At 38.4% G+C, this 23,435-nt stretch overlaps 1 protein-coding gene across 3 annotated transcripts in view; it reads right to left on the bottom strand.

Moving 5' to 3' along the window:
• The window catches only part of lg20h8orf34 (linkage group 20 C8orf34 homolog), a 60,815-nt gene extending 38,676 nt beyond the window's left edge, over positions 1-22,139 (bottom strand). Inside the window, exons 1-6 of one of the 3 annotated variants that reach the window (XM_024280685.2) lie at positions 21,765-22,139; positions 6,319-6,463; positions 4,700-4,831; positions 3,057-3,176; positions 2,305-2,333; positions 1,404-1,570 (exon numbers count right to left, since the gene is read on the bottom strand). In XM_024280685.2, coding sequence (XP_024136453.1) covers positions 1,404-1,570; positions 2,305-2,333; positions 3,057-3,176; positions 4,700-4,831; positions 6,319-6,463; positions 21,765-21,833 — 662 coding nt within the window. In that variant the 5' untranslated portion in view covers positions 21,834-22,139. Of the gene's footprint in view, positions 1-1,403; positions 1,571-2,304; positions 2,334-3,056; positions 3,177-4,699; positions 4,832-6,318; positions 6,464-18,361; positions 18,480-21,764 lie in introns of those variants that run through there. The other 2 variants (XM_036217404.1, XM_036217405.1) reach the window with 2 other exon arrangements.
• Positions 22,140-23,435: the final 1,296 nt, after the last annotated feature.

Raw genomic sequence — 23,435 nt, 5'->3', positions numbered from 1 at the left:
GAGTCCTCTCAGGTCCACATAGATTATCTCACAGGTGAATCCGCACAAGAACTCCTTCACCCAGCAGCTTATCTTCCAAGGAGGTGATTCCTGCCTGTAAGCCTCACATACAATAAACCTAATGGGATTAACCGTGGGCTGAGGCCTGCTTGTGATTTATGGGTTTATATCTTGTTCAATCTCTGGTCACAGTCATGTTGAATGACACACAAACAGAAAAAAAAGTCTTTCCAATCTGGGATAAAGAAATTATTTATGTTCATGCATGTTTTTAATTTAGATTTTTTTTCTTTAACTTAATTAAATCCTGATTACTGGTGAATTTTTTCCAACCTTAGAATGGATGGATTAGAAAACAAACAGGAATTCTTTTAAAGGTGTATTTAGTCTTGCACAAGTATCCTAAAACTCATTAGTGTTATTTATATAATATGATAACTCATTTGAAACAGTATTTCAAGCTGTTTTAATATTTTTTCTTTATATATATACAGAGGTCTCCATTCAACCATTTATGATCTCTGATCACCTTCAGCTCCTCTGGAAGAACACTGAGATGTTCCCAAACCAGCTGAGAGATTCAATCTCTCCAGGGTGTCTGCAGTCAGTTACTTGGTTGGACATGAATAAATGCTTCATCAGGGAGGCTTCCAGGTGGCAATCTCACTGTAGTACATGTCAGGACCTCCTCAGCTGTTGATGTAAAGGAGTAGAAACTCCACTCGGATTCTAGAGTCCTGACTTTTAGGTACGTTTCTAAAAAGGGAAGCATCTGATCAACTAGCTAACCAAAGAAAATATTGTGCTTTCTCTTTAATTTCCAGTCTTATTCAGAACTAATAGAAGATCTTAGAAACCCATTACCATGAAAATTATGCTTTTTGGCATTTTTAAACATGTTTTTGTTGCATTTTTCTGATGATAGAGGACAAATATGAAGAAAAATAAACTTAAAATTGAATTTATTAGTATTTCTGTGTGTTCTAAATCAGGAGCAGATGAAAAAATGTCGTTGGTAAAAGATTGTAGAAGCTGCTACGGCAAGCCAGAAGCTCCATGCTCCATTCAGATACATTCACTTGTAGACGAATCCAGTCGACGAATCCATCGGTATGTTAGCACGGGTTGTAAGGGGTTATAACATAGTGGGAGATGAGAAGGTCCCGCCCACAACTCTAAGGCAAGTTTTTAATGAACTCCTGCCGCTTTGCAGAAACTATGTCCTAGAAAATGACAGTTTTTTTTTAATTATTTTGGCTAAAAACAGCATAATCCTAAGAACGCTTCTAAAATAGATCAAAAGATGACCATTTACATGCAGCTTCCACATTAAGACACATTAACTTCATGGACTTGTTTTACATTTCTTATGCAGACTCTTTTAAACGCATAAATCCAGTCACCTTCTGGCTGGGCTGTTGTCTCTGCTGCTCCAGTACACTTCCGTCTTGACCCGCGGGACTGGAGGGTGCAGCATCTCAGCAGCCAGCGGGTCCGCATCATCCTCCTCACGCCCCGCCCATTCCCCCACCACCCGAGGGCGCAGGACTGAGTTGAATCCTCCAAAGGTCTAAAAAAAGGACACAGAAGCATAAAAGTAAAACGTCTTCAGACGGGTAAGACTGACAGGGGAGACACAAATGAAATAACAACAAAAGGAAAAGGTGGAAGTAAATGGAGTCAAGGAAAAGCTGTGAACTTGACCTTAAGATTCTAAAAACAACAAATCAGTTTTCACTCTGAATGTATAATGGCGTCCTTCATACCCGCAGCATTTTGAAATACAGCAGAGCTGCTGGGTTTCTCACTCGCAGCAAACCAACAAAATCCCCAGGATCCACACGGAGGAGAAACAAACCTCTAAATCCACCACAGTCTTCAGTTCTGATGAGTCTCTGTAATTACTTAGTAATTAATACCTCTTTTTGGAAAAAAAAAACTAAAAATTCCACCAAAATTCCTTTAAAAAAAACACATGCTGTGTTTCTCATCCTGAGCCAGCATTTCCAAACAGATCCAAGCGTCTCCAGCCTGGCAGATTCTGCTCCATTGTGTTGGAAGAGATTGGAACCAGGTGATGAGGAAACCCGTGTTCACAGATTGCTGCAGTGATGTGCACAGTGAAGCAGAAAGATGGAGAATTTGCTTCTAGAGGTGGATTACGTTGTCAGATCAGCTGCTGGGCTCCAACCAAGTTATAAAAGCTGGGTTTTATTTCACAACCCATGAATTACAGAGCAGCCGCTTTTCAACAATAAACTCAATACAGTTTGCTAAATTTAATAAAGTTTTATATCTTCTTACCTGATCAAGTTCATCAGAGAAGGCGATGCCTACAGAGAGAAGAGAATGAATTCCATGAAAATAATCGAGTTCTGCAGTTTAAAAACCACAAAGGTGTTTCAGAGAACAAAGGAACCTTTTTTGACTTTAAAATATTAAAATAAAATAGTAAACGTCAGAATAATTTAGTTGTTTTTATATTTTTTAAGAAAATTATCCTGCAAATCATACATTTATGTGCCGCTTTACTTTGAAATTCATCCTCAGTTCTGCTCCTCGGCACATTTAGTAGAACTTTTCACAAAAGTTACTTAATTTACTTCCAATTTGGGTCAGACTGGATTAAAAAAATATTAAGCTAAATGGGTTTGCTCGATGGAAAGAGTTGACCCAAGTTTGTCTCACTTTTTAAACCTTTTTATTTACTTATGATTTTATTGATAAGAATAGCGGCAGTTCTTAGCATTAAGAAACTATAAATCACAAATATATATAAAAAAAACTTGATTATTCAGGTTGTTGATGTTGTTTTCACGTCATAAAGATAAACTTTTTCTCAAGAGAGTGAGTCGCCCCCTGCTGGGTTACTTTTTGCGGCCTAATTTTTCTGATTTTAGAGCTCGGTTTGTCGTTTTCACACAGTCGATAGGAGTTTTTTCCTCTTTACTGATGCTATAAATGATTCACTAACTGTTGAGCAGCACTCTGCCCTATATATGAAGAAAACTACCGTCTGACACAAGCGTGCACTCTGCCGAGGTGTGGCCACTCACTGCGTGACAGGCTCTCCAGGGCCTTGCCCAGCTTCTTGCTCTCCTGCAGAATGTGGCTGAGCTCATCAAAGTCCCGGCTTTCTCTCCAGTCCCAGGACGGGTACTCGACGGACCGTGGCACTAGATGTAACAAGCAGGGATCAGTCCGGTTAGAGCCTCTGCGGCCAACCCCCCTCCCAACTCCCCAAGTCTTTGTGAAACAAAGTGAAATGAAGCGCTGGCAGAAAATTCATCAAGTTGTTTCCAGAGGCGCAGAGCTCAGCGGTCTGCTTGCCAGTGGGGGGGAGGAGAAGTGTTTGTCAATCTCTTTGATTAAAAAAAATCACTGAAACAGGAAATGACCCACATACTGAACTGACATCCCCTCCAGTGTCCTTTCTCCTCCTCTGGTTGTTAGTTCATTCATAAAGTATTGAATTCTAACTTATTTAACCAAAGAAAGAAAAGAAAGAGTCTTTATTGCAAATGCAATATTTGTAATCACCCCACGTCTTCTTCTCAAACAGAGTCTGGATCAACATAAAAAAACAGCTGGGTGTGCAGACACGCCAACACTGATGCCACTCTTTCTATCAAAACTGTAAATAAAAACAAACATATATCCACTACACGAGTGAAAATCAACCTCTTCTTTTCTCATTTTCACTCAAATTAAGTCAATAGTGAGTTTTTGACGGCGTTCCTGCCACAATCTGCCATGTTTACCCTGACTAAGCCGCTTGGCAAACTAACACCCATAAACAGAGGAAATGTCTCTGCCAATAGCAGACTGGCAGAAATAAAAACATCTCTTTTGCTTGCCAGAAAGGGTCTTCCCTTTCTCGTATTTCGACGACTGCTATACTTTAACTTCGAATATTATAGAGGATCAAAGCAGCAGAATGAAGGCTAAAGAGCATGACGCTTTGACTAAAAGGTGCCGCCCTCCATGCATTTTTCACAGCTGTTGTTCGTAGCATTGGAATGCGAGGCGCTTCCTTTGATTTTTAATTTTCCTGAGCCGTGCGTCAAAACACCTGTGCATGTATTTTTAATGCGGTCTGACTAAAAGACGGGCTCCTCGCCGCCTGAAGGGTCAGCAGAAATGTGGCTCGCGCTCCACAGACGAATCTTCCTTCCAGTGCGTCTCCGTTCCTCCACTCGCCTCGGTTTTAGCTGACTTGTGTGCGCTCGTCTTCACGCCTGCTTCCTCTTGATTGTGAGCAACGCTCCAACCACATCCGAAAATAGACTTAGTCTGGCATTGATAGAGCACAGTCCTAAATTATTGAAGAAGTCGGAGGCTCTGCTTCCTCCCCGTTTGACCCCTCCCCACTGCCTCCAGACTCATGCTTCATTTCAGCGTCACGGCTACGGACATTTACTTCAAAACTAAATCAAAAGTTTTGTTTCTACATTTGGTGAATAATTCATCAGTGTGTAATAATAGACGTGTGGTCGTTTTTTTTTATTATGGAGGGCTCTGAGAGGAAGGACACTGTGACTAACTTTAATTAGATATAATTATAACAAATTAAAAATGGAGATTAAAATGAATGGAGCGTGTAATTGAGCAAACAAGTGATACAACCGGCAGACGAAGAGTTGAAGACATCTGGAAAATGCGGGAAAAATAGAAAGAAATGTGATGGAGGTGAACTCACAGGACTTGGATTCTGGTGAAGGTGGAGAGATGCTTGAAACAGCCAGGTCACTTTTGGATTTTTTGGGTTTCTTTGGGTGAATTTGCCACGGCTTCTCAAAGTTGCTGTATTCCCTTCGAGTATTTTTATTTTCTGTAAGGAGAGAGAAAATTGATACAATTAGTCCCTTAATCTATAAGTGTAGCTTAAATTGAAAACCTCTTTTCTATGAGGCGCCAAATGTCAAGGTTAATCAAATAAAGATTAACTGATAGTTCTGCCAGATTTTGTTATTATTTGCAGCATATTTTTACCTTTATATCGGGATTTGCAAAAAAAAAAAACACATGTAACATGTATTATTTCACAGCATGCTGATTTTAAAAGTAAATATAAAAGTGAAAATCAACATTAAAACAACAAGTCTTTGGCATTTTTAACATTGCAACATTTTTCTGACGATGGGGGACATATATTGAGAGAATTAAGCTCAAATGTCCTCAAAATAACTACTTTGTTTAGATCAGTGTGAACCAGGAAGAGAGAAAAAAATGCAGTTTGAAAAAGTGCCAAAAGCACCCTGCTCTCCTCCACAATGGCGAGGGTAAAGGGGCGGGGTTCCTCCATGCCAGGAGTCCCGTCCACAACTTTTTCTTTTTTTTTTTTTTTTGCAAAAAACAACATAATCGTTAATTTAAAAACCACTGGGAACACTTTAAATATAAATTTAAAAGATGATCGGAAAAAGAATTTCAATCTAAATTTTTGGAAAATATTTCTTTAAATCACTATTTGGTGTATTTCTTTGACGGAAAATACAGGAGCTTTGTCACAATTTTCTTTTGAATATTCTAGCTTAAGCTGTCATCGACCTGAAAGAACTGAAAAAACAGAACTAATTCATTAACTTCCTTCCTTTTTCATTATCTGAAAATGTTCAAACTCTTGTTGTTGCATGTAAGGAATTCTCTTTTTATACACAAAAATCTTGTGCACACTAACTTGGCCCCTTAAGAACTGGATTTTTTCCTGCTATAAAAAATGTAAACATGTTGTTGTTTTCATGTAGATGATAAACTATAAAATGTTTGACCCAAACTGACCAGATGCATAATTGCATCAATAAGGGTTAAAAAAGACATTTTTTAAGCATTAATATTTCACACAAAAATTGGCTGATATGTTTTGCTTAGAAGGTAATAACTTTTGTGCACATTAATTTTCCAAAGTAGCCGAGTCAGGGTCAAATCTCAGGGTCACAGGGCTCCCAAAGCCGATCCCTGTGGTTAAATATTTTTCTGTTATGCTCTGTGAAGACATAGTTGAAAAGATTAGAAATGTTAAGAATAGTGTTATTGTGTTTCTTTAATTTTTTTACTTTTTAATTTAAAATTATTAATTTGGCTGAACATTTATTTAATGATTTGCCCTTTTTTCAGGATTTTTTCACTGTAATGGGGGGAAAAATATGATATTTTGAATCAAAAATTGTTACTGTTTTATCAGATTGTAGATTTTTATCCCCAAACTCTGTTAAACTGCAAACTCCCATCATATGCTGCATTAACTTAAGAAGATGGGAAAGTAAATATGTCATTAATAATTGAACATATAAAAGAGTTTGTAGCGTTTGGACCTACCTGGGGAGCTCTGCGCCCACAGCGCTGCGGAACCGGACAGAGCTTTGTGCAGTTTACCGGGGCTATCTTGCTTGGTCTGCAGATGATCAATGAGAAAAGGGATCGGATGATCTGGAGTCTCGGTTATCAATTTGGTCATCAGCTCCTATAGAAGCAGAGCAAAGCAAAGAAGCATTAGACAAACGCAGAGAGAATGGAGCCGGGCGGGTGGTGCATCCATCAGGCTGACAGAATCCTCGCTATGCTTCTAGGATTTGTTGGGGAGCTGACTTCACTATCAAAAGCAGCAGAAACTGCAAGCAGTTGCAATATAATCCCTTTGTCTTCCCTGTACAGTCGAGAATGCACTTCTCTATGAGTCAATATCTGTAAAAGCAAAAAGTCAGAGCAAACAAGATAAGACTTTATCCCTGTGGAAGCCAGCATTCCCCTTCTGAGTCAATTAATGTCTGCGAGCTTCTTTAAATTCAAGAGGAAAGTGAAAAGAAGTAAACAGAAGCCGCACTATTTGACTATTTAATGTTGCTCTGCGTCTTTGTTTTGATGGAGCAGCTTCAGATTTATTGGATTTGATGGGAAACTGCAGCCTGCACAAAACCCTTAAGATTTTTTTTTTATTTGCATTGTTTGAATGTAACATGTTCTGAATTTGAATGCAGCAAATCTGCTCATCAGAAGATTACCACTGACTGAACAAATGCATTCTATAACAAATGCTGAGATGTTAAATCTTATGCTGCCTGCTAATTTTAGCTTTCAAATCAAGCTACACATAAGTGCTAAAATGTGTACATTTAAAGAGCAGAATTGTTGCTTTGCAGCAGCTGTACTGGGAATCTGTGTCCCACTGAAGCAGATGGGTGAAGTGAAAGGAGCATATGTCTTGTTTGGTGGGAGTAGTAGCGTGCACGTGCAGTATTTGGCGTGTTACGAGAGTGAACTCAGTTTGACCAGAAGAAGGCAGCCAGAGCAGCTCAGGCCGCAGTGAAGCCGTTAGTGGGATGCAGTGGAACGGCAGTAATCTTAAGGCTAACGTTTGTCCAAGTCTTCCCGCTACAAGCAGAAGAAGTGAAGCCCCGAGCTCGGATGACCGTCGTGTGTTTGCCCTTGCCATCATGTACCTGCCGGGGAGTGTGTTTCGCAGGATGGAAGGGGACACAGGGATACTGACTAGTCTTGGCTGCACTACGTGTGCTCAGAAAGCTAATCAGGTAATTGTTCGGGGGGGACATTCCTTGCCAGCTCCCGCAGTTCTAAGAGCAAACAGCACGTGAACAAACAAGCATGTTGACATGTTTTACTGCAGACTGCAGGTCCACAGCCCAGAGAGGTCTATCAACAAGACAGAAAACAGCCTGCACAGATTTTAGACAGAAAAGCTAAAATTTCAAATGCATCCAGTCAAAAAAAAAATTATGCTAATTTACTGATGCTTGGAGACTCCAGAAATAACGAGGATTAGAGAGTTTTTAGGGAAACTTGTAATTTTTTTTTACCTAAACACAGAAAAAACAGAGTGCTAAACATGACAACCAAAAAATACATATAATTGTTCCTTTAAAATAATCAAATGTGGTCACAAATTAGTATTTTGTGTGCTCAAATAAGCATTTTGTACTTGCAAATTAGTAATTTATGGTTACAGATTATCATTTTGAGAGCACAAATTAGCATTATGTGGCCATAAATTAGTAGTAGGAATTGGGGATACTAAAATTCTTATTTGTGCACATAAAATATTATTTTTTTTCTCAACTTGTGACCAAAAAAGTGCTAGTTTGTGCTCTCAAAGTGCAACTAAAATTCTAACTTGCATCTGCAGAAAAACAACAGATTTAGGAGCAAAAAAAGGATCATTTTTTATCCACAAATTCGTAAATGCTATTTTGAGGCCACAGAGTACTAATTTACAGCCACAAAATGCTAATCTATCACCTCAAAATACTTATTTGCTTTCATGAAAAACTAATTTATGCCCACAAAATGTTAGTTTGTGCCCCTCAAAATCCAAATAAAATAATAACTTGTGGCCATGAAATGCTGATTTGTTCCCTAAAAATGCACATAAAATGCTTGTTTGTGCCCACAAATTCTTAAATGCAACCTTGTGTCTACAAAGCACTAGTTTATGCAGAAAAAAAAGCTAATTTATGATAACAAAATACTGACTTATGAGCTAATTTATGATAACAAAATATTGACTTATGCTCACATAATGTTAGTTTGTATATGCAAAATACTAATTTGTGGTCTCAAAAACTAATCTGTGCCTTTTTTGTCTTAACAAAATACAAATTTGTACAGCGAAAATGCCAATAAAATGCCAATTTGTGGCCGTGACATTTATATTTATGTGCACAAAGTATTAATCCATTTCCCCAAACTATTAATTTGAGGAAACAATTCTATATTGTTTTGTTATTTGCAATAAAACTATTTTAGAATAATAGAATTTAAAAGAAAATGTACCAATTTTCCAAAGATTTTTTCCAAATTATTCTCTAAAAAGAAATGTATCAAATAAGAAAATTATTTAAAAAAATACACGTATATTTATTACTGTCACTTGCTTATGTAAAATGCAACAATAAAGATTCAGCTTCTACAGAAAGCTTTGAAAGCTTTGATGGCAAAGTCCTCTGCAGAACATCCACCGTAAATAGAATGCAACAAGACATTCAAGAGTCTTTGTCTAAAACAACAAAACGCATTAGCTCCACTTCACTGGCAAACTTGTGTTTACACGCTGCAGCAACCGTCTTCAAATCTCAGTCACAGAGTTACAGTCAGGATATTGTGACGGCCACTATGTAATGTTTTAGGGCTTTTGACTGTTTCTATAATTCAAGAATATTAAAACTTTAGCTTTCTTAAACTCTTGTCTTTCCCCAAATCTGAAATTACCCTTTCCATCATGAAAATTTTTGATTTTTCTGTCCAGAATTGAAAAGTACTTTTGATACTACGATTATAATTAAAGGTGTCATAAAGTCAAAAAGTCAATTTTTTTGAGTTTTTTCTTGCAATAACGACTATATTGTACAATCTCAAAAATAAATCTAATTTCCTGTAGAAGTTATTTCAATGAATGTGTTAATTTTTGACCATATTACTTAATAATGCAGTACATTTTAAAGCAAAGAGGCAGAATCGGGTCCAGTAGTTTTGATTAAATGTCAACTGAATGTTTTGCAACAAACTACTTAAACAAAAGATTCCTTAAAATCTTTGTGACCTTCAATATGACCCCTAAAATGAGATGCACTCTTGACATCTGAAATGTTCATAACAACCAGATTCTGTGACTCTGACTGTGTGTGAGAGAAGATCTACACTCAAACATGTAAACTGCTTTGTTCCCATCCAAAACAAAGTGCCCCTATGTGCAAGGAGTAAAAGCAGCATATTACTGGGGCGTGAGGTGAGTCGAGGAACACAGAGGGACGGGTCGTATCTGTGGAGATCTGAAGCACGGGGAGATATCTGCACGCCTCAGCCAGTTTCATTTGGTCCCTGTAATTGACAAGCTGTCACGCCGCCAAGAAGCAAATGGCGTCCTTGGAAGCTCCCAAGGACTCCGTCCAGGAACAACAGCAGACATGATCTCTAACCGATACTTCCTGCTGCATCGAAACAAATCTCTAAAATAAAATGTGGAAATAAGTTAAAAAAAGGATTTCAGAAACCTTAAGGAGGCTGGCTGAGGTGAAAAGTTTTTGAAACAGTGGTGAAAGAAGGAGAAACTTCAGCTGAAATGTGATAAATAAACAAATATGAGTCTCAACAGTAAACAGTTCAACTATTTGTTTGAAGCAGAATATAAAATGTGAACTGAAAAAGAGCGATTAAACTGATGCATCTGCACAAACACATTGTGTAAGGACAGAAAGTTTAAAACTCTCCACTTTTTATTGAAAGTTTTCAGACTTTTTTGCATTTGGAAATAAAATAATTGTACAAATGAGCAACCTAAGTTGTTGAAAATAAAGTTTTGAATTTAATTTACAAATAAAATGTTCTCCTTTTGCTAATCTGTACATTTAACCCTTTAACATGAAGCTTTAGCTCCAGCTTTTTTACTCTTTTGACCATCGTAACTCTTAAAGTGTTTACGCATTTAATGAAATTCCAGCAGATTCTGGAGCTATGCAGCACTTTATGTTAGTAATGTGCAAAGTCAGAAGTATTTTTAAAGTCACCATATTTCTTTTGTTCTCAGGTGGTTCTGAAATATACTAGATTTGTGTTTTGGTTAGTAATCTTATTGTAGGATGAGCTAATTAGCTGTAAACGGGATGGATTTGTGTGATACAGCAAGAGTAAATATCAGTTCAGGATGTAATGAACTGTATGAAATACCCTATTTACAGAAATTAGGGTTTAACTAATTTATCTTTAGTCAATTCAAAATAAAGTCAAACATATAAACACATATTTCCCAAATTCCCCAAAACAAAATAAAAAAAAAAAACCCCTCTCGTCCAAAAACATAAATCCACAAGGAAAGATGAGTCAAAAAAAAAAAAAAAAGATGGAGTGATCTCACTAAAATGTATGTACTTGCAGTTTCCACCTTTAATCTGGATTTCTTGGATAGATTTTCCTTTTGTTGTTCCTTCCTGGGGTCCATCATAGCCTTCCCCAGCCTCCTCTACTTGGTTTTTTTCCTGTCACCTACCAACACCCCAAACTTTTCTCCTTTTTTTCCCTTGTTGCTGACTCCGCCCACTTCCACCAGAATTCACAAAATCCAATACAGAAATGTAAACTATATTTCTAAAAACAAAAAAAACCCTTTCTATTTGTTTAAAAGCAGTATTTTATTTCAAGCCAATGTGGATCTAATTCATACTGTCAATTTTATTTATTTATTTAATTTTTTTTTTGGTCCAGTGGATACTAATAAAAATCCTGGATTCACCAAACCTGCCCCATACCATCACACTTCCTCCTTCTCATCACTGTAGAGCCATCGTTTTGTGTTTCAATAGTTTCTGCATTATGAACCAAAGGTTTCAATTCGAGATTTTCCGTCCAAAACACTGTCTTCCAGTTTTCATTCATCCACAGCTGATATTTTATAGCCTAGGAAATGTATATATATTTTTTTATTTTATTCTGTCATTTCAGCTAGTAATCAAATGCTGTCTTCTGGTTCATCCTATCCCAAGTTATTGACTTTTATTACTTTAAACTGAATATATATATATATATATATATATATATATATATATATATATGTATATATATATATGATTAAGCAGTTTTTTTTTAAACTTGTGTTTGTTTAAAGAATAAAGCACTAAAGGCTCATCCCAAAAATGGCTTCTTTTTTCATCTAACAGTAGCAGCTTATTTCAGTTTCAATAGAACCTTAAAGGAATGTCTGCATTTCTCTGGGAGAGAAAGAGGTCATTTCTTACAGAATGGAAAAATATCCTGGATGGGAAAACGGGACTTGGAAGAGATCCAGACCTTGATGGAACAAGCTGACAGGAGAGAAGCCCAAAAAATGAAGACTCGACTGACCAGGCAGCAAGTACCCACCAATTCACAACTAGTGAAGGTTGTTGAGTGGGATGTTTTCTATTTTCAGTGACTTTATTTCTGCTGAGTCTTTAGGCCAGGTGTTCACATGGCGTTTTCTCTGAGCGCCGTCATATTTCATGAGTGTCTGAGGAGGACACAGCGAACGCAGCCAACCAGAAAGGAGGAAAGAGCTTCACGTAGCAGCTTTTTTCAGAGCAGGTTGCTTTTTTTCTGTGGCCTCTTACAGCATTTATAGTAAAAAATGACACTGTCATCATTTTTCCACATATCCCATCAAATGAGCAGAAACCATGAACAATGGTGGGAGCTGAAGTCTGACACGAGTTGTCACAACAAATACTACAAAGGTGCCACTCGGAGCGTGTCAGCTCGACAATAAAAGCTTGCTGAAATGTTCTTTTTAAAGAACATTTCCATATATGATGTTTTTAGTAATCAGCCTTTTTGTTAAGCTTTCTCAGACTCAGCATTTTTCTGCGAGGAAAGAGAAAGGACAAACGCTCCGGTTGGAGAACTTTGACAAAGTCAAACTAACATTTTTAAGAAGCTTGCATAACGGAAAGAAAAGATTAAGGATTTTTGTGCTTTTTATGTCTTTTTTGCTGTACGAGTGAGAATTGGAGCATTTTTGTTGTACTTTTCTTGGGTTTTTATTTTGATTTTATCAAGTTTTTTCAATAGTTTTTTTCATTTAGTTATGCTCTGCTTTCAAGTCAGAGTCAAATCTTCGGTTTTGCCTTCCTTTATTAGTTTATTCATGTTTCAGGTTTTGTTTTGTCTCGTTTTTCTGATTTTTATATTTCTAATTAAATTATGAGACCCTAATCTCCTGCATTTTGGTCACACAGAACCAAATTTTCTGACTCTCGTTTCCCCAACAGTCAATTAAGAAGTTGTCACCTATTTAAAGCTTTCATCAACATATTTTTAGAAAATTGCAAAAAAAAGCAGTATTTGCATCCTGAGATTTCTCTTTTTCCAGCTTCTACCTTCTTCTGGTTTTCTAAATTATTGTGTTCAGTCACAAAAAAAACAGAAAATTTACTAATCTGAGTGAGGCAGAGATAGCTGGAAAACAGGTTATTAGATCTTGAGGACCAGAACTCTTAAAGGCATGTTCTACAAAATTAGCAAATTTTAAGATTTTTTCTTCATCTTTATTCAATAAAAGGAAAATCATGCAAAACCACATTGAATTGCAAACTCAAACATGAAGGAAAAAAATGAAAAGGGGATAGAAAGAAGAAAAATGTATGTTTTCTGCCCCTTTTAACAAATAAATCAATCAGTAAGAAGGAAAAACACAAACAAATTTTGCTGATATATACATTACATTTTTTACATTGTTCCCAATGGTCTTTTGATTATATTTAAGCAGGAGTAGCTCATGAGAAATTCACCTCTGAGTTGTTGGCAGAACCATTTGTATGGAGCAACCCCACCCCACTTCCCGTCATCTATCTGTCTACACGCTCTCCTGCTAGCTAACTTACAGTCCCTTGCAACTCCAAAATAACATGGTGCAACAAAAGTGATGAGCAATATCAATTCTGGACGAGGAAATCAAAGACATTCATGAAATAGTCGTCTACAAGTGGATGAATCAGAATGGAGCAGACCAGGGAGCTTGTAGTCTGTAGTTTCCAAACTACATTTTTGTCTCTTGATTCACCACAATTTGAAGAAAGACTTACTCAAAAACATAGTTTTAATCTTAATTTTCTTTATATTCGAACTCCAACATGAGAAAAAAGCTACAAGAATATGTTAAAAACACCAAACACACATTTTATTGGAGTGGGTCTTTAAGAATTGATCTGTTACCACTTCTAATATATCTCAGCAATAACCGTCCTAGACTAAAACATTCCTGTTTGGTAGGATTTTTCCATTTCAGGGAGAATTGCACAACTCGACCTTACACAGACTTTGCTGCCAAGGCCCGTTCTGGGAATACATGATACTGTCTTGAATGTTCTCCAACTGTAATTAATCTCTCTCCCTGTTTAATGATGGACTCTGAGTTGTTTGAAAATGACCTTATAATCCCTCGCAGATCGATGGCTGTTTGCTTCTGTGAAATCCTTGTTGACGACTTTCCTCTTTGGGATTGTTTTACTTAAACTTAAATGCCTCACACCAGGAGAGGAGGTAACCACACGTCCTAATGTTCCTCTAATCTAGAAGTTGGCTGCTTCTCGAGATCCTAAAGTGTTAGGAATTGGCACGGATGTGCGTCGTTGGTATCTGTTTGGTTTTTTTTTTTGTTTTGAGAGGACTTTTTCTGTTGGGATCCATAAATCAGAGTCCATAAAAGTTGTTCTTTTTAACAAAAATCCAAATTATTCTATTTCTATAAAGACAAAAGCATAGGAATCTAACTTAAAACAGAGTAAAAAAAATTTATTTACTTTGAGCCACAAATGGATTTCAGACAAAAAACTAACATGAAATCTTGATTTTCGTATGAGAAAAACATTTGTCTGCAAACATACTCACACATGTGGTCAGCAGCTGCACAAATGAAAGGTTATGGTCAAAAGCTTTGTGTATAACATGATCAGCTGCCCCACGACTATCAGTAACACAGCAGTCAGCCATCAGGATCGATGGGCCATATAAGTGGACATGATAATTCGATTTGCATGCACCACAGCCAGCGTGTACCGCCCATTTTCTCTGTGTCCCATACCCTCACAAACAACCTTGCAATGCATCCCCCTCTCTGTATCTTCCACATATTGGGCTTTTCTTATCGTCCAACTGCAAGGATCTCTTAAAGATATCCTTCCTCCCTCATCCCGTTCTCGTCTTCCCTCAGGATCAACCAAGCCTTGGGCGGCGCACTGAGCTGCCTGTCTGGTTGTAATTACTCTAACCGTGCCTTATGGGGAAGCTCCATTATCCGGTGCGAGACCACGCATCTCTCCTATCGTATTTTATAAAGCTCAAAACTGACAGTTCCTCTCCTCTAACTTTAGTAGCTGAATATTTCAGAGTGTAATATCTCACCTCTACTCGCAAATGAAGAGAACAAAGTAGACTGTTTCAGCGGAGCTGTCCTAAACGGATGACAGTAATTATGTCCCACAGCAGTCCTGGACTGCAAGATTCATCTTTCTTACTGCACAAATCACCCCGCCACATGCTCAAAAACGTACAAAAGTTTATATGCACCTAGTACCCAATAAAAAGGAATTTTGGGCTTTATGAACAAAAATAGTGACATCACAGAGATTGAAAATATAAAAAAATGAGGCCAAAATCTCTTATGGGGCTCAAAAAATAGTTCAAAATCAAGCAATGAAACCAAAACACATTTATCAGGGATTTCCAAAGCAAAATGTGAAATTATTATGGGATGGTTATAGGACCTACAGCTTGGCAGCCATTTTGTGGCAAATTCGGCCACAAAATGAAACTTTTGTTCAAGCAATTTTCACAAGATTCGGCACACACACCACCAGCTTGAGTCTTCAACCATGACTGAAGTTTTGTTCTGATTTGACCTCAGTAATTGACCGCCATCTTAAATTTCCCCTCTAGTACCAGCTATAAATTTAAACTCCTCCTCCACATTTCTATTCGTCACCTCATAACTCCTCAAGCATCATTGAGAAGCTACTCTGGAAAAAAATGTTGGTTTTGAAGTTTGTTGATTTTTTTATGGCGTCAGCATAGCAACCTAGCAAAAGTGGCGTTCCACTATTTCTCTCACATTTTTTACCAGAATGTTGTGACAATTTAATACATGAATACAATGAAGCTGAATGAGACATACATTGTAGACACAATAGGAATTATCGGAGGAATTAACACAAATCTCAGTTGTCAAGGAAATCTAAAAACGTACTTCTGCCAATTCTTATAAAAATTACATAAACCTGTTCGTCACCCTCAGACAAACAAAAAAATAAGTGGTTGCTATGGAGATAAAACTAACAGCAAAGCTGCCATTTTGAAAAAAAAATGTCTTCAGCAGCTCTGATCAGGTTGGGATGGACAGAAGGGGAGAGTGAGGGGCCTGTGAAGAAAGGTCAAAAGGGAGCGGTAAAAGTAAGGGAAGTGCTTCAATTTAGTTTTTAAATTCATCCTCTGAAGTAAAATTTTTCTCAGAGTTTGCAGTGAGGTCCAAATCTTCTCCAAGTCTGGCGAGAACACAATTTAATTTACAGTCATTTGTTGAGGCAGCAGCACTAGAGCCAGAGACTTAAAGTGCAAACTGCATTAAACCACAGGCGACTGTGGTGGAAATCACTGCATGGGCTCAGACACACTTCTGAACAGCTGTGTTGGGGAACACAGCTCGTCACAGAATCCACGAAGAAGTTAAAAAGTTTTAGAAATGTCGGCGGCTCCCCTGGGCCTGACCTTATTTATTTAGAAGGGGAAAAAGGACATTTGTCTTTGGGCCAGACAAACATGCATCTAAAATCTCTTTCAGAAATCTTAGACTCTGAGTCCTCGAGGCTTCATTGCAAATGAACATTCTTACCAGCAGTATCTGCAGATGCATGAATACATATTTTAAGATTCAAACTAATGTCGCGTTTCAATTATCCCATTGAAAATTGTCTCAATTATTCTTAATTTCACATGAGTTTTGTTTTACTGGTGTTCTTTATCTTGTTTAAAAGCTAAACATACAACATTAAAAGTTAGAAAATAAAGAAAATCATGCACAGTGCAAATCTGAACTCACTTTACTTTTTTCCCTAAACCCTATCACGCTTGTTTCAGGCAAAACTATCCCCAAATAAGCAGCTGCTCTTTCTCGTTTGTGCATAAAAGCAAGTGAAGGTGTGACATTTATCATTTTGTGTGAATGTTTGAAAGCTACCTGCTAATATTGCGTTTCTGTGCGCTGAGATTAGGCCCCTCTTCCAAACGGAGAGCCAATTAAAACACAGCCAGCAGGAAATGAAAAGTTCATTTTTAATTGTGTTATCAGTCAAAAGAAACCTGGCCTCAACGTGGGTGAGACGTCACCCAAAACGGCTCCACGGACACAAACAAGACGTTTGCAATCCATGAACATGCTGATCAAATCTAAATCCTAAAGGTGTACGATGAGATTAGATCCTCCTGCTTGAGTCTAAAATCTAGTGCTTCAGGGCATTAAATCTCCTCGGAGACTAAGTGTAAAGTGGAATTAGGAGTGATACTAACATGCATTATTAAGAAAAACTCCACATTAATACAGCATGTAGAGATAAGGCTGTGCAGACTTACAAAATAAGTAAATAATTCAAATATATATAGTGTAAATCCAGCTTTTTGGAGCAACAACACAACAAACAAACTAAAATAATATGCATTTTACGCTAACATACTACTAAGGCTTCAATTATTGGTGATCTGGAGACCACATGAATATTGCTGCGTGAGCAGAATGGAGTCACGGGGCTCATTAAAGAAACTTCTCAGTGCTGCAGGGAAGCATACGCTTCTGCTTCCTCACAACTGGTCTTCAAACATAACATGACAGAACTTAAATTCAAGAGTCTGATGGAAAACAGGGCATATTAGAATGTGTGCACAGCAGCCCCGGGATGTACAACTCTTAATTATAAACATGGTTTTCCTTCACCCCCACATTTGCTGTAGTGGCAGGTCTAACATGATAACTTTAGAGTTTAATTATTTCTTGCTGTTTTTAATTTCGTTTTTGACACCCTATTCTCTTCTATCATCTGCGTCTGAGTGTAGAAAAAAAAGCTAATTGAATTACAACCTTAGAAATCAATAAAAGGTAATTCTGACTGCTTTTACTGACTGTTTGTGCCAGTCAATAAACAGATACTAGGTCACTTGTGGAGAGTTGATTGCAGATGCTGGAGGAGAGAGTGAACATCTGCAGTGGAGCTGAAGAAACCTAAGCGAGCCTTCATGCTGTCCTGTTCGATGTTTGGCAGAGTCGCAGAGATCACAGGCGGTCACTCAAAACACAGGAGGATTTGAGCGCCAGGTGTGAACAGTGGGCTGTTCACCTGCGATCCAATTACCTCGTATGCATGTTAATGAGATTCAAGAAACATTCCCTAATGCACTGAAACCCAATCATGAGAAATCCAATACATTTCCTCCTCATGAAGGGTTCTGTCCGACCGTCTGTTCTCCTCCCTGATCTGATCCGCTTCGAGGAGACCCGGAGAACCTGAGGAGCTTCACAGCCGAGCAAGTTATAGCGTGGAGTGGTTCACTCAAAGAAATCAATACAGAGAGGCAAAGCCATTTAACGTGACTATAGGCAACCACCCCAGTGAAAGAAACGGAGCAGCTTGCAGGTTTAAATTCTAAAGGTATTGGCTAAAACAAGGTAGTCATTTGAAGTGCTCTCCTCTTTAAAGGAAATCTATTTCTGACCTGCAGCTTTCAATTTAGCACTAATTGAGATCCTTGAAACTGTTGAGAACAGACAAAAGAGAAGCTAAAAGGAACAACTTGATTTGAAAAGAATCAAGTTTTTTTTAATGAAGTGTTGATACTTAACTGTTTTGAAGTCCCACTCCCATCATATATTTCAAAAGTGTCTTCTGTGGTCATACACTATCAAAAGTATTGTCTCACCCATCCAAATGATCAGAATCAGGTGTCCCAATCACTTGGTCTGGTCACAGGTGTATAAAATCAAACACTCAGGCATGCAGACTGTTTTACAAACATTTGTGAAAGAATGAGCCGCTCTCAGGAGCTCAGTGAACTCCAGCGTGGAACTGTCATAGGACGCCACCTGTGCAACAAATCCGGTCGTGAAATTTCCAAAATATTCCCAGTCAGCTGTCAGCTCTATCATAACAAATGGAAGGGTTAGGGAATGACTAAAACACCAAGTAGTAAACTGATGGAGAGGGGTCAGTGGATGCTACAAACTTTCAACACAATCAGTTGCTGCAGAGTTCCAAACTTCTTGTGACCTTCAGATCAGCCCAAGTACAGAACGCAGAGATTTTCATGGAAGGGGTTTCCATGGCCAAGCAGCTGTCCTCATTTCCCATCATCCCTTTGTTTATACTCCCTCATGCTAGCTTCCAACCTCTAACAACCCCAAAACTAACATTATAGTGAAACAAAAATGGTGAGCTATATTGAGGCTATCTAGCTGAACAGTTATGAGCCGGATGCCAGCTCAGACGAGAAAAATTAAGTTGTGCATGGCTCTATACATCTACAAGTGGATGCATCAGAATGGAGCAGAAATGCCATTTTAAGATTAATTGTCTTCATATATGTCCATCATGAGAAAAATCCCACAAGAACATGTTAAAAATACAATTTTCATTAATTGGTATTTAAAAACTACTGATAACATTTGCTATATCTTCCTTGCCTATGCCTAACTCAAAGAGTGAATAACCAAAGTATTTTTTCTTGGACACGGCACTGAAAAGTGAGACGTCACTCTGCACTGAAACTGTTGAGGTACTGATAAAGATGTCAATTTCTTCCAACGTGTCCCAATAACTCGGAGCTCAATTACTCCGGTTATTACGATTGGCTGCTTGACTTTTCGGAGGATATTGAGTCAGTGTTGACTCAGCTTGCTATCTAAGCAAAGCAACCATTTCATTAGGGAGGGGGGAAAAATCAATTCTCCGGCAAATCATAAGCTGGGTCTCATCAGAGAAAGTAAATGAACCTCTACTCCCCCAAATCTCCGACTGTTGTAATGGAAATAATAAAAGCGAGAGAAATCAAACTTTTACAAATGAAACGGAGGGAAGAAACAATTTATATTGAGGTCATGTTCACAAAAAAATCAAAAATATTCACTGTCAGAGCAAAAGGTCTTTGTCTTCTCAGATTCTTTTTCTTTATTTAAAAAGGCTATAACAATTTTCTGTAATTGAGATATCCACTATTTGAAGCCATCATCACTTTCAATTTCCATGGTTTACTATTAGGGATGCTACAATTAATTCCCTATCAAATTCATACTAATGAAGATGAGCTCAGTTCATTTATTTAGCACCAATTGAACGTTCTACTGCTTTTCTTAGAGACTTTCCAACTTCTCTTCTTCTAGCATGTTAGATGTTACATAAGATCAGCCAGAACATGAAAACTTTAGAAGTTGCAAATCATTTCTAATGAAAGAAGAAAAAAAAATAAGTGGTTCAGTGATAACATTTGAAAGTTCAACATGTTCATTAAAATCCCACCTACATAATAATCTTTCTCGTGGAGCAAAATGCTTCCACTTTACCACCCACAACCCCCCAGAGGAATGATGGGTAGAGCAGGAAGACCAAAGGCAGTACTCAGAAGACTGTAACAGGACTGAAGAAAATCCAAGACTGGAGATTAACAGGAGACTTTAAGGAACAATTTTTTTAAATATACGTAATACAAAATCTTAGCCAGTGTGAGACCTTCAATCCAAACTAATCATGTAAGCAGATCCTCCGTAATTCTCACAAAGTCAAGAAATTCCCCAGGATGAGTAACTATGATTCACCATCAACCTGCTCAAGCTATAGTCAAGTTTTCACACATAAATACACATTTTAAGTCATATTTGCATAGCCAGAAAATGTTCCAGATCATCATTTTCTCCTAAACTTCAAACCAGTGATGAGATGTTTCAATGCAAATGTCCGGGTAGCATTAAACCGACTAAACAGCAAAGACACGTGTGAGACAAACTCTGGTTTTGATAGCAAAAATATGTTAAAAGCCTTTAAAAGAAAACATGGGGGACTTCAATAGTTCATCAAACCCATGCAAAACCAAAGTAGAAACCATGAAGTTGTAGATTCACACACTTCTCTGAAAATTCTTCCCACACAGGATTAGAAAGTAACAAAAATGTTAACTAAACTATCAGAAAATACAGCAAATTTGACATATTTTTTTATTTATATATTTTCTATTAAACCATCAGAACATCCGGGGTAAGTTTATTCTCATGATGGTACAGAGATTTAAAGTTTTTATAGAATTAAAGCAAATAAATCCAAGTTTCTTACCTCAAAGTCTCCACTAGTCTATTTACCTTAATTATAATTAAAACATTGTGCCTTTATGAGGGACATGATAGGTTTTAGGAGCAACAGCAGGTTGATTTTTTCTTAAGAGGAAAACAAACACAGGCTTTTCAAATGATTTCATCTCTTTTGTTCATCCTCCCCCTGGAAGTCCAACATTTCAAACCTCACATCTGAGGATGTTTGTCCTTGTTGATCTCTCTCAGAAATGTGCTTGTTAACTTAAAAACACACAGCAGGTAAAAGGTCGTGCTGTTGTTTCCCTTATTTATCTATCAGCATCATGAGTCTGCGTGAGCACTTGGCTTTAATCTTCTCCTATTGTCAAATAAAGGAGACATTTTTTTTCTCTCCAGTGGAGACAAGAATTCTGAAAAGTGGAGTGGTTGTGCAGTGAGGTGAAGGTGGAACACAGTGTAATAAAAACGATCACAGGGGTACACAGAGGTCTATCTGCAGGCTTCGGTTATGCACCTGAATCAGGATCTGTCCATGGTGCTGAACTAAACCCACATCCCTGCTGCTTTTTCAGCCTGATCTGATCACTCTGCTCCAAATAAAGCGCTTGGTGCTGCGTTCAGGTTTGAATCCGATGGTTCTGCCTCCTCCCTGAGAGTCTCCAACTTCAGCAAACTGCAACAGGGTTGCGTCAGACTGTGAGGCTACATCTCTTCCTCCTGGAATCATGTTCAGTGATGGGCGAACACAGCAGAGAAGAGCGCAGCGGGACGATATTCCACATCCCCAGCAGGAGTACAGGCAAACATCTCCCCCCCCATATTTCCTCATGGAGAGCAGAGCAGAGGAGCGCTCGCTCTTCCGCGTAAAGCAGAGATGAACGCGCTCTGCAGCACACTAATCATCCCTTTGACGCGCAGCCAATTAACTCCAGAGTTTTTGCGCACTCACCTCAAACAGGGGTCCGATTTTGTTCTTCTCCAGATACGACTGAATTCTTGACTGTTGAGGAGACGCCATGAAGAAAGTGTGCTGCCTCGATGGGGCTTTTAGTGGAATGAAATCATGGGGAGAGCCGCCGGACTCGTTCGTCCTTCAGAAAAAAGACGTAAAAACGTTCCCCCGGCGGGCTGCAGTGGTGAAGTTCCCACTAGAGGAGCAGGCGGCTCATCGCGGAGAGCCAGCCCGGGACCGGCACGTGCGCAGAAGCCAATGGCACAGCAGCTCTGTGACAGAGATCACAAATCTGGTGCTCACGGAGCCGGCGCCACTCCCATCTGTCTGTCCGCCGGGCTGAGGCGAGCCCGCTGCGCTCACCTCCTCTGCTGCCCGCCCCTGCGCGCAGCCCGCCGAGAGAAAGCCAGGCAGAGGCAGAGGCAGGGCCGGAGCAGCGCGCGCCCTGCGCGCCGCGGAGGGATGCGTGCATGTAGAGCAGAAAGCTCCGTAAAACGCACCAAAACTTAGAGTTTCAGAGCAGGAAGGACTCAAATATTATTTATATGAAAAATCCAGAACCAACCAACTATAATATTAATCATCATAAATCAATGATTCTGCAATTAATGCATTTTATGTAAGTTTAAGGGCATCAAAACTCATTTAAAATTAAAATTATACATTTAATATTTGTAGTATTAAAGATATCAAACAAAGCATACAGATTAAAAATATCCATGGTAGTTTTGGTTAAGCTGCATAAATTGGTAAAATGTGTATATTTATATAGTGCTTTTTTACCTGCCTAGAAGGCCCAATACGTACAGTTAAAGTCCTATTCACCCATTCATACACATCTACCCATCTGGTTCTTCCCTATTGCCCCAATTGTAGGGGGCATTTGAAGCTGTAGTGGTGTACAAACGTTTTTTCATGACTTATGCAAAAATCCACTTAAGTGATTTATAATGTTAATTCATCCAAAAAGAAAAAAAACACCCCAAAGCTGTATTTTGCTAATTTCTTAGGTATTTCTTCTGAGCATTTCTCTAAAACTCTTTGCTCTATGCTTTGAGCACCAGCCCCTCCCAATCTCACATTGTGATGTCACTAACTGAGAACAGCCCCTTCCAGGAAGAGTCTGTGCCACCAGCACTACCTCCAGAGTAACACACCCAAGTTCTCCATGGAGTAATCAGCAAATTTCTTTCATTCTTGCATCGACTCTGAGAAGAAATGGTTCCTCTTGCACCTCATTTGCAGAGACAACAATGGCTCATTGCCAAGGCCGGATCTAGGATGATGTCATGACAAGAAATGAAAGGCGGGGCCTCTACCAGTAGGGTGATCTGCACTAATGGAGCAGAGGAGAAATGCATTTCTTCATGTGGTTGTGCTCCGAAGCACACACGTTTATATTTAAATGTAAGTATTGTATTATTCAGTGTGTCATTTAAAGTCGTTTTTGTTTTTTGCATGACTTTTTAAAGTTATGAAACCAATGTTATGTATTTTCTGAGCGCTAGCAGCTACACGCTAACATAGATAAGCAGCAGCAGCAATTGATGACGTCAACCACTCTACCTCTGCACCATGGCTGCCCCCAAAAAACATCCATGCTATTTGCTATTGCCGAATCGTTCCTGTGTGACTACTATTACAACACACATATTTGGAAACTTTAAA

Source organism: Oryzias melastigma, linkage group LG20 (assembly GCF_002922805.2).
Source record: "Oryzias melastigma strain HK-1 linkage group LG20, ASM292280v2, whole genome shotgun sequence".
NCBI lineage: Eukaryota > Metazoa > Chordata > Actinopteri > Beloniformes > Adrianichthyidae > Oryzias > Oryzias melastigma.
This window is presented reverse-complemented; position numbering and strand designations above follow the sequence as displayed.